The 12588-nt window shown below is 36.6% G+C and overlaps 1 protein-coding gene across 1 annotated transcript in view; it reads right to left on the reverse strand.

Moving 5' to 3' along the window:
- The window catches only part of LOC136840411 (octapeptide-repeat protein T2-like), a 53091-nt gene extending 41531 nt beyond the window's left edge, over window positions 1–11560 (reverse strand). Inside the window, 2 exon segments of the mRNA XM_067107091.1 lie at window positions 9337–9424; window positions 11494–11560. Of these exon segments, the coding sequence (XP_066963192.1) occupies window positions 9337–9424; window positions 11494–11560 (155 nt within the window).
- Window positions 11561–12588: the final 1028 nt, after the last annotated feature.

A 12588-nucleotide genomic window follows, 5' to 3' on the forward strand; every position in this document is an offset into this window, starting at 1 on the left:
TATATATATATATATATATATTTATATAAATATAAATATATATATATATATATATATATATATATATATATATATATACATATTGTATATCTTTACAAAAATGTGTAAATTCCAAGTTTATGAATTTTCTTATTTTGAAAAAATCATTTGAATTTTGCGAAGGTAGTGAGGAATTAATATAGAAAAAAATGTATAAATTACTCTTCACTTGGTTCATAAATTTCAGATTTAAATCTTATTTTTTTTTCTTTTGGGTAATAACTGGTAAAATCCGCCTGATTGAACCTGTTATTCGTTTTTGAAAACTCTAGATGAAATATGACAGAATTTACCTTACAAAGACTATAAATTCTTTATTATAATTTACATACCGTCACTGAAACAAAATTCTCTCCAATCTTGCATCAGTGCAAATGAATTGAAATCGAATATAGAATTTGGGCCAAAGGCCAAGCGGTGAGACCTATGAGGTCATTCAGTGCTGAAACGGAAGTTGACAGTAAAAGGTTGCACTGTGTCAATTGTTAGGAGAGGGTGGAAAGTAAGATGGAAGAGAAATATGAAAGGAGGTACAGTAAAAGGAACGTAAGGGTTTGCAGCTAGGAGCCGAAGCCACGCTGCAAGGAACCTTAAGTAATGCCGTCAGTGCACCGCATGAGGTGCACTGACGGCACTAACTCCCTACGGGGATCAGGGAAAATGCATTCAACCTTTCAACAACGAGCATAATACCCGTAGGGGGGTAGTGTCGTCAGTGCGCCTCATGCGGTGCACTGTAGGCATTACTTAAGGCTCTTTGCAGTGTCACTTCGGCCCCTAGTTGCAACCCCTTTCATTCCTTTTACTCTACCTCCTTTCATATTCCCTTTCTTCCATCTTGCTGTCCTCAATCCTCTCCTAACAGTTGACTCATAGTGCAACTGAAAAAGGTTTTCCTCTTGTTACACCTTTCAAACCTTTTCACTGTCACTTTCCTTTTACTGTACCTCCGTTCTTATTCTCTTTCTTCCACCTTACTCTTCACCCTCTCTTAATAGCTGATTCTTAGTGTAACTCTAAAGCCCTTTGTTGGCCGAGTTGGTTGAGCTTCAGACCGTCATTCGATGGGCCGGAGTTCGATTCCCGCCGCCGGCTGATGAAGAGTTAGAGGAATTTATTTCTGGTGAACCATTTCTCGCTATACTCTTCCACAATTGTCCCGTTTCTTAGCCACGTAAAATAAGTGTAATGAGCCCTAGGAGAGCTGTTAATCAGCTCAGATCTGGTAAAACTAAGCTATACTTACTTTAGTGTAACTCTAAAGTTTTCCTCCTGTTACTTTTCAAACCTCCCTTTACTCTCAATTTCCCTTTCGGCTCTGAATGGCCTAAATTCTATATTCTGTCCTATTCTCTAACAGCAAGCACAATGGCAAAGAATTGTTTAATTTACACAAAACGGCAAAAATCACTCTTTACGTTCCATACCATTTCTGCAATGACTCCCAAGAGTAGCCGACGAGACTCAATGAGCGAAAAAGCGAGCAGCCTTCGCTAATGAATTGCCAACTTCCGGTTGATTAACAGCCCGGGGGAAGCCGATACCTGGTAATTGCAGGGGGCGAATGAATGGCTTTGCAAGTGAATTAGCAAGGTGAGACTTCCTCGATGCAAAGCTGATTGGAGGAACGTACTAGATCTCTCTCTTGAAGCGATTGGGGGAGATGCATGCTCTTGTCTCTGTGGTCCGCTGGTATAGAGGTTATAATGTCGTGGCATGACACTCAGATGTCGTGGAGCGTTCGCGTCTCCCCTAGGGCGATGAAAGAAAAATCACTGGCTTTTTATCATGATCAGTTACTGCTGCAGTGTGGGGTCTGCTGCGGTGGGAGGTTGAAACCGACAATCTTTGGAAGCTTGAATTTCAAATCAGTGCCCCCTTTGGTGTGCTTGTTCCATGTGAATAGGTTTCGTCTACTGAAATAATAATAATAATAATAATAATAATAATAATAATAATAATATGCATTTTAATTAATACTGGAAATTATTTTCTCTACTAGACACAGAAGCATGTCTTTGGCAACTACCGGCTGTATGTCAACCAAGCCTTTATCTCCTGAAGAAAAATGGATTTTGGCGGTAACATGACATTATTATTTATCTTAAATGTGGTAAGCATGTAAATCATATGTCACTGGAAAGTATCGATATTTCTCTGTAATTACACCCAATTCATCAAAGAAAAAATTATCTCCTTAAGGATGAATTTTTGTAGATATGTTTTAGCGTTGCGCCTCGAAATTCCGACGCCACATTGCCTTAATATCTGGCGTGAAGCTGGAGTACCTGTTGTTATTTAGGCCTATATAGTCTGAGGAACCAGTAGAAATTTTAGGCCTAGTGGCCACATTCTTCGTATCGAAATTCAAGTCGCGCATGGTCAGCCGGGCGACAGAGGCCAAACGAACCCATTTTATTTCCTAATTCCTGGTATTTTGATGCCAAAACTGGCATCTTTTGCCAACTCGTTAGCGACCAGACTGAAGCCATAAGTGGTCATTATCGTGCGATTGGAACCAAGCGCGCATGCGCGAATCCAGCGGAACTAAAGTTGCGCATGATCAGTGAGACCCCACAGTTTATGTCATCAAGAGTTCTTTTAATATTACTTTCTAAAATTTTGACGCCAATATCTTCATCTTTTAACTAAAACATAGCGACCAAGCTGAAGGAATCCATGCGCGGGCATTCTCGTGTGACGCCGAGTTACCGCGCATGCGCGGTCAGTTTGGCCTAATGTCTCGATGGATTGGGGCAATGTTTTGCTAATTACGGTAATTTATCCCTCTGGAGATATGATAAATTGGGTGTAATTATAGAGAAATATCGATACTTTCTGTAGATACATGATTTACTTGTTTATCGTTCTTAAGATCAATAATAATGCCGTGTTACTAACCAGAAGTCATTTTCTTCAGGAGATAAAGGTTAATATGATACACAGCGGTAGTTAGCAAAGACATGCCGCTGTGTCTAGTGGAGAAAATAGTTTTCCATTTATTAAGACAACAAATCGTTCTTATCAATTGAGAATACGTAGATATTATTATTATTATTATTATTATTATTATTATTATTATTATTATTTAGAAGATAAACCCCTATTCATATGGGACAAGCCCACAGGGGCCACTCGCTTGAAATTCAAGCTTCCAAGGAATATGGTGCTCATTTGAAATGATACAGAAGATAACTGGAAATACAGAGAGGAGAGATCAGTTATTAAAAAAGAAAATATTGGCTAAATTAATAGATTAATAGATAGAAATATAAAAAATGATTAAAGTGCAAGGTGAATTATTGTTTTAGGGTAGTAATGCTTTCCATCTTCGGTGGAACTTATGAGGTTCTACTTGCACAACAGAAAAGCTAATTTTCCATGCTGAAGAATGTATCTATTTTGTTTTTTGGGCAAGGATTTGCCAATCTTAATATTTTATACGATGACGAAAGATTTCTGTTTTGGCGCTCGGAACTGCACGAGAAGTCTAGGTATAAGATAGGATATAGTATTCACAAAAATACTTATAAAGGTAATGAATTCAACACCCAGGAAGTCATTGCATGAAAGACTGCATTATATGCAAGTTCGCTTATGAACAAAAATTTAATACCAAGCTATCGTATAAAACATCATTTCTGACAAGAAATGTTTATAAATCAGTTATCAAATTCTCTTTAGTTATCGAAGGTTTTGTCAACATGTGTGAACTGACAGTTCCCGGAAGGGTTGGCAGCCCTGCCGGGAGTGTGAACAAACTCGTAACGAACCTGTTCCGTGGGAGAGTTGCCAGAGCTCACCATCTGCATTTCGTCTTTCTCAGCGACGGCAATATCTTTTTTAATTAAACTTGCTGGAAAATAATGCGGTGTACCTAATTGGAATTAGAAATTTCGCGCCATATTCATTTGACACTTTAAACGTAATTTCTGAATAAGAAATAAGACGGGAGGTTTAAAATACTCTTTTGCAACTTGACATTTACTGGGCATATTTTTTTCTCTCAGCAAAAATTGGCTCAGATTTTTCAGCCATAATGAATCTGGAAAGGATGGAAAAAAATTAATGAATGGAATGTAATCTGGTGTATTAAGAAGGAAAAGGGAGAAAGCTATGAATAAGGATGGACATTATTACAGAATGAAATTATTATTATTATTATCACATGGACAACCTACAATCTATAGATTGCAAATGTACCTTTATATATACAGTATGTGTGTGTGTGTGTGTGTTTGTTTGTGTGTGTAAATATGTGCATGGAAAGGAAAATAAAGGTTTCAGTACATGATTACTAATAAGAAATAACAATTGTGGATATATATGTATATATATATATATATATATATATATATATATATATATATATATATATATATATATATATATATATATATATATATATATATATATATATATATATATATATATATATATAGAGAGAGAGAGAGAGAGAGAGAGAGAAGAGGAGAGGAGGTGAATAAGAGGGGAAACCGGGAGAAAAAGGATAAGAGAGCAAAGGAGGGAAGAGAAGGAAAAGAGGAAGGGGAGACGTTGGAGAAAAAGGAGAGAGAAGAAGAGGAGGGAAAACGACGTAGAAGAAAGAGAAGAAGAAGAGGGAAAACCAGGTAAAAATAAAAGAGAGGAGGGGAAACGAGGAAGAGAAAGAAGAGAAGAACCGAAGGAGAAGGAGATGGGAAACGAGGGCGAGAAAGGAGAAAATGAGAGAAGAAGAAGAAGAAGAAGAAGGAGAATGAAAAAAACGAAGAGAGAAAACGAGGAGAAAAGGGAGGAAAAGATTAGTGGGGGAAAGAAGGGGACACGAAAGAAGAAGAAGGAGAAGAAGGAAATGAGGAAGAGGGGGAACCCGAGAGAGGAATAGGAGGAAAAGAGAAAGTGAAACGATGGAGAGGGAAGAGGAGCAGAAAGGAAGGAAGGCATAGAATAAAGGCAAAAAGAAATGGCGGGCGGTCCATGCGTGAGAGAGATTCGAAGGAAAGATGAATAGGAGCGAAAGGGGGAATAGATGAAATGGAAAAGGATTCCGCCGAATATACAATATTAATCCGCCCGTGGAATTCTCAGGTAAAATTGAATGGATATGGGATTGATACGTACATGTATATCCCCAAATACAGATACATACGTATGTATTCCAGTGTTTAGATGTATATATATATATATATATATATATATATAATATATATATATATATATATATATATATATATATATCTTGATAGTCAAATGGCGAAATCAACTGTTTACCACTGTATGTAAGCCAAATGCCCAGGTTCGAATCCTGGTTGGGGCCGTGGCATTTATCAGTTACAGTATAATTCTCATTGAGAATTATGATACTAAGGAATATCTCAGGATAATATTTGTGAGTCTAAACTGCAAGCAGTTATCTATAACAACTGTCATATATATATATATATATATATATATATATATATATATATATATATATATATATATATATATATATATATATATATATATATACCTATATAATATATAGAGATATCCTCCATTTATAAAGAATCTAAATGAATAACTTTCATTCAGAATAGAAAACCCTTGTCTGTCAAAATTTCCTAAGAAAAAAACTAAGTCGCCATCAGCAAGAAACGCTGACGAGGCTACTTGTCAAAGCATTTTGTCAGCGCCCGCGTGTGAAATTGAGTTTTGTCACCTGAACATTTTTCGTTTGCTTTTTGCATTCGGGGGGGCCCGTGATTGAGCATTATTTCCTCATTAAAACTTGCACATAAAGATGGAGGGATTTTGCCAACTAGTGACTTTAGTCCGCCTCTCGTTCTTTATTTTGTTAATTTGGTTTCTTCTTTCTCTTGCTTTGCGTTGCCGAGATTGGTTTTTCAATTTTTTATTCAATAGATTTTTTATTCTTTTGATGTTTATTTCGCACAAAATGCTTCATGTAAACATTGGTCGAAGATCAGGGATGCCAACCTTTCCTAGTAATGCCTAACTCACTGGTCCAGGATTCCCAACACTGCCGATATCTATCAGAAACAGATTTATAGAAAAGCACAAGATAAGCCAAGTGAAGAGATATTTTTCCACTAATAACCCGTTTCCTTTAAAATGGGTAAACCCCTCCCCCCCCTCCCCCCAAAAAAGAGACATGAGTCACTGTAGTGTTCATCTCTTATCTGGCGAACTGAGGATGAAACCATTGTGCAGAAACCTTCCTTAGCATCAGTAGCTCAAAAGATTGTCTCGACTGAGATGCAAAGTATTTTGCCCTTTTCTAATACTTCTTGTGTCCTCCACCTAGCCAAAAATTTTTATGTCTCCTTTTCCTTTCAAGACTTGCAATTATACATCGTCGTCCTCTTCCATTCTCTTTACTTGACCGAGCCATATTTGAATATTTTGTGTGATTGTTATAATATTCATCAGGCACTTCTATTAACTTCTCAGGCTTCTTTGTTTCCCATTGGCGGTAATACCAGGGTCCTGAGGTCTTTTGGTAGCCTAAATCTGTGCTACTGAAGATGGCTACGTTGGCTATACGTCAGACTGATTGGCAATCAATGACGTCCCTTTATCCACGTACCAGTAGTGACCAGACCTAGTGCTGTATAACTTCGCTTATCAAGTCTGGAGCATATATTGGTGCTGCTGAACAACAAGCACCAATATGCTGCAAATGTGCCTCTTTGTCGAACTTCTCAGTTCCAGAGGTCCTTTATTCCTCACACCACTGGACTGTGGAACTGTCTCCCTGAGGATTTCATGTAACTGAAACTTCAAAAGTTCAAGCCAATGTGCAATGCATTACCACTTTAATACAATTCTCCTTGCATTTTAATAAACAATTACAGTTATATCTATTCATTAAATTGTTAAATCATTTTTTTTATTATTTAATAAGTGAATCTCTTCTTTCTATATTTTTCTTTACCTCATACTTCTTTCTAATGTACACCATATTCTTTGGAAGCTTTGAATTTCAAGTCAGTGGCCTCTGTGGTGGGCTTGTTCCATATGAGTAGGGTTCATCTTCTGCATAATAATAATAATAATAATAATAATAATAATAATAATAATAATAATAATAATAATAAAAAAGATACCCAGGAAACCGATTTTACGGGCTGCCCAGGAGCAAGACTGTGTTGTCTTGTGGGGCACACGACCTTAGGAATGTGTGATGTCATTTTTTGCCACAGATGCTGGGTCTACCTGTTCAATGTATGGCAGTAAGATGTTTAAAAATTAGGGCCGCGTATGTCTGCAGTTTTCCCACTGGTGTTGCTTAATTAGAGTCCTCACAGTGGGATAATGGCGTCAGTGCATCTCATGCGGTGCACTGTAGGCATTACTTAAGGTCCTTAGCAGCGCCCCTTCGGCCCCTAGCCGCAACCCCTTTCATTCCTTTTACTGCATTTCCGTTCAAATTCTCTTTTTTCCATCTGACTTTCCACCCTCTCCTAACAATTGATTCACAGTGCAACTGCTTTGAGGTTTTCCTCCTGTTACACCTCTCAAACTTTTCTACTTTCAGTTTACATTTCAGCCATAAATGACCTCGTAGGTCCCAATGCTTGGTGTTGGGCGTAAATCCTATATTCTATTCTATTCTATTAATTAGAGTCATAACCTGGCATTCCCTAAGGTAGCCAGATAGCCCAGGAGACTAAATAGTGAACATGACCTTTTAGGAAACATGGCGCCTCCACGATCGACCCACAACTTATCTCCTCCACTCGCTATATGAAGAGATCTATGATCCACTGACATACACAAGCATCGAGGATGTTACCCTGTTCATTATTGGCTTCCTGAGTCACATCCATTGACGCTTGCAATTACCCGGTATCGGCTACTGGCGTTGTTTGTCAACCGGGAGCTTGCAGGCAATTGATAAACAAAGCAGGCTTGTTCGGCACTATATTCTCTGTGATTATATTTCGTAGTCATTTCATCTCTTGTTTTTGAAGCTCATCGAATTTGTGAACATTGATTTGTAATATTGATATTATTGTTAATGGATTTTCAACTCGAGGTTGTGGAGTTTTGGGGGTGTTTTCTTTTTCAAATTTATATTATTAGAATTTTTGAGTCATACTAATTTAGGAATTGTTCATTTTTTTTTGTGGAGATTATAAAGTGTAATTTTGCATTATTTATTTTATTATTTTTTCCCAAAATATTTAATCTCTCTGTCTCTCTCTCTCTAATCATGCTGATTGAAGAGATTCATGTTTCTCTCTCTCTTCTTCGATTTGTTGAGACTTGCCTTAGAACTTCTCAAAACACAAATGATTCTCTCTCTCTCTCTCTCTCTCTCTCTCTCTCTCTCTCTCTCTCTCTCTCTCTCTCTCTCTCTTCTTCGTTGGCAAATGGATTCTATTGTCAAAATAGCATGCTGTTGGCCCATGTTGTCTCCTACCGGCTAATGAAGAATTAGAGAAATTTCTGGTGATAGAAATTCATTTCTCGTCATAATGTGGTTCGGATCCCAAATAAGCTGTAGGTCCCATTGCTGAACCAGTTGGTTCTTAATATAATAATCTAATCCTTCGGTCCAGCCCTAAGGAGAGCTGTTGATCGCCCAGTGGTCTGGTTAAACTAAGATATATAACTCTCTCTCTCTCTCTCTCTCTCTCTCTTAAGGACTCTCTCTCTCTCTGTTCTTCTACATTTGTTGAGATTGATATAGTCTCACCACTAAATCAGCTCTCTCTCTCTCTCTCTCTTCTCTCATCTCTCTCTCTCTCTCTCTCTCTCCGCATTTGATGAGACTGGCCTACAATTGTTCTCAACACAAAAAACATCATGGAACTCTCTTATCAAAAGCTCTCTCTCTCTCTCTCTCTAATCTCTCTCTCTCTCTCTCAGGACTCGCATTTGTTGAGACTGGACATTAATCCACAACACAAAAGCAACATCGATAATCTCTCTCTCTCTTCAATCTCTCTCTCTCAGCTCATCTGAGAACTCTAACAGGAGTTGAGACGTAGCCTGTGTTCTCAACACAATAAGCTCGACAAATCTCTCTCTCTCTCTCCAGACCATTTGTTGAAGACTGGAAGTTCTCATGCAAAAAAGCAAGATCTCTCTCTCTCTCTCTCTCTCTCTCTCTCTCTCATCAAAGGTCTCTCTCTCTCTCTCTCTCTACTGAGAGACTGGCCTACAAATTGTTCTCAACACAAAAAACAATCTCTCTCTCTCTCTCTCTCTCTCTCTCTCTCTCTCTCTCTCTCTCTCTCTCTGCATTTGTTGAGACTGGCCTACAGAATTGTTCTCACCACCAAAAGCAGCTCTCTCTCTCTCTCTCTCTCTCTCTCTCTCTCTCTCTCTCTCTCTCTCTCTCTCTCTCTCTCTCTCTGCATTTGTTGAGACTTGCCTACGAAGTGTTCTCACCACCAGAGCAGCTCTCTCTCTCTCTCTCTCTCTCTCTCTCTCTCTCTCTCTCTCTCTCTCTCTCTCTCTCTCTCTCTCTCTCTCTCTCTCTCTCTCTCTCTCCATTTGTTGAGACTTGCCTACAATTGTTCTCAACACAAAGCAGCTCTCTCTCTCTCTCTCTCTCTCTCTCTCTCTCTCTCTCTCTCTCTCTCTCTCTCTCTCTCTCTCTGCATTTGTTGAGACTGGCCTACGAATTGTTCTCAACACAAAAGCAACTCTCTCTCTCTCTCTCTCTCTCTCTCTCTCTCTCTCTCTCTCTCTCTCTCTCCTGCATTTGTTGAGACTTGCCTAAATTGTTCTCATCACAAAGCAACTCTCTCTCTCTCTCTCTCTCTCTCTCTCTCTCTCTCTCTCTCTCTCTCTCTCTCTCTCTCTCTGCATTTGTTGAGACTTGCCTAAATTGTTCTCATCACAAAAGCCAACTTTTCTTTACAATTTTTTTTTTTTTTTTTTTTTTTTTTTTTTTTTTTGAAGCGAACTACGACCATTTTTCATAATTGATGCGCTGTAAATTACAGGCTGAGGGCATTTTCTCTGCCCAGGTAAGGGCTCCTGAGGTCAAACTAGGTCACAAAGGGCGAAGGAGAAAGTTATTTCAGATGATCAACGAAGGATTGTCGTGACTCTTTTGCGTCTTAATTGGTGGTGGATGAGGTATACTTCCGATTATGATCATTATGATTATAATTATGATGATAGTTCAGGATTCTCATTGTAGTTATGGTGCTGAGTTGAATTAAATTAATAATAATAATAAAAATAATAATTGCACTATTAAACTGCAATAATATACGAATGCACTAATAATAATAATAATAATGATAATTGCACTATTAACCTACAATAATATACGAATGCATTAATAATAATAACAATAATGATAATAATAATAGCACTATTAACATCCAATAACATACGAATGCTCTAATAATAATAATAATAATAATAATAATAATAATAATAATAATAAAAAAATTTGTAATACGAATAATACGATCCATAAGATGATTATGTTACTGATAATCATGATGATAGAAAAAATAACAACGATAAAAAAATAATAATAATAATAATAGCACGCAGTTCCCTCCAAACTTTGGCCCACCTCGGAGGCTACGCCAAAGTTTTAACAGCAAACAATAAATAATGAAGGTAGTGTGTAACAGTCTCAGAATGTATTAGGCCCCAAATTCCTCGAGAAACTTCTGCTTTATTGCGGATAACTTTTAATAACTTTTTTTTTCTTTTAATAACTTTTCTTTCTTTTAATAACTTTGGGAGACTGGCCGCTCCTTAAAATTTTCATGGCTTCCGGAAAGTGTCGGAATATGATCGAGATACTGAAAGGTGTCAGCCAGTTTATATGTATATGTATATATATACAGTATGTATATATATATATATATATATATATATATATATATATATATATATATATATATACATACTGTACATATATATACATAATGGAAATGAACACATGGAAACGTGTTTCGCAGAAATAAGTTTCTGACTCACCACGGGACCGAACCCCGGTCTTTTGAGTGAGAGTCGAGGTTGCGTCCGAATTGTTAATGCCCTGGACCTCTTAACTCGAAAGACCGGTTCGGTCCCGTTGTGAGTCAGAAATTTATATATATATATATATATATATATATATATATATATATATATATATATATATATATATATATATATATATATATATATATATATATATATACATTTATTTGTATATATATAATATATATTTGTATATATAAACTCCTCAAAAGATTGTTTTTTAGAAAAACTCAAACGCAGAGAAAAAACTCGCTTGTCCACAAACACATACTCACACTCTCAAGCCCGCACACACACACACACGCACACGCGCGCGCACACACACACACACACAAAGATTTTTCCAACCATTCTTCAAAGCGAGGGGCCCAGTCCTTACTAAGCACATTCGAATTTGTATGACTTTTTTTTTTATTTTTTTTTACAGCGCGATGGAAAACCCATTACCAGATTTCAAATCTTCGAGTATAAGGATGTCTTGTGCGCAATTACTTGTCAAGGGCTTCCGCGCCATAATCAGATTTGGTGAGTGTATCGTGAGAAAGCATTTTTTGTTTTATTCACTGTTTTATACACTTCATTCTATCTTTCTTTCTTTCTTTCTTTCTTTACCAATATATCTATTTATTTTTTCATTGTCTGTATGGATTGTTATGTATATATCTATCCATCTAAATATTGTACATATATATGCTGTATGTATATATATTTGTATATATATATATATATTTATATATATATATATATATATATATATATATATATATATATATATATATATATATATATAAAAAGGCAAATGCCACGAAGGAAAAATGAAACAACGGATTGGTTGCTAGGCCTTTCGACACACGGTCCTTTACTGGCAGACTGATGAAAAATATAAAAATAACTTTACAAGAAAGCTCGTGTAATTGACAGATGATATTCACAAATCCCTGAGGATGGGGATTATAATAAACAGATGCACCTAGAATCGAGCACAGTTAAACAATTAGTGGATCTACCAAAACAAAGGTAAATCTTTTGAGAGGTTTTACAAAGTATTAGGCCCAAGTGGCTCAAAAGTAGGGAGGAGTCAATTAAAGGATTATACAGGGGAAGAGATTACCCACAAAAAATGACCTTGGAGTGAATAAGCTGTTTACATGTGTATAAAAGTACAACACATTTTCTCCTTTAGGTAAGCAATAACAATTTTTGCACAGTGAACATTTTCAAAAAACTATTAAACATATGAATACATAGAACACATATATAAGGTAACTAATTAGTATTCAAGTCAGTGATTTTATCTTTAATGTCATTCTTAAACATTGTACTAAAACAGGTCCAGGGCCAAGGTTGCAATTCAATTTGGAAGTAAGCTGTATAATAGCAGATTCAAAAAGATTTCGTGAAGAGAAATCTTTTGATCTGGCAATCACTGAACTGTCTGCCCAGTTGATCCTGTGTGAGTTTTCACTTAAATGAATGAATATTGCATTGGATGTCTGCCTAGTTTTGACAGAATACTTATGGTGATTAATGAAATCATAAAAT

This window comes from Macrobrachium rosenbergii, chromosome 7, assembly GCF_040412425.1.
Source record: "Macrobrachium rosenbergii isolate ZJJX-2024 chromosome 7, ASM4041242v1, whole genome shotgun sequence".
Lineage (NCBI taxonomy): Eukaryota > Metazoa > Arthropoda > Malacostraca > Decapoda > Palaemonidae > Macrobrachium > Macrobrachium rosenbergii.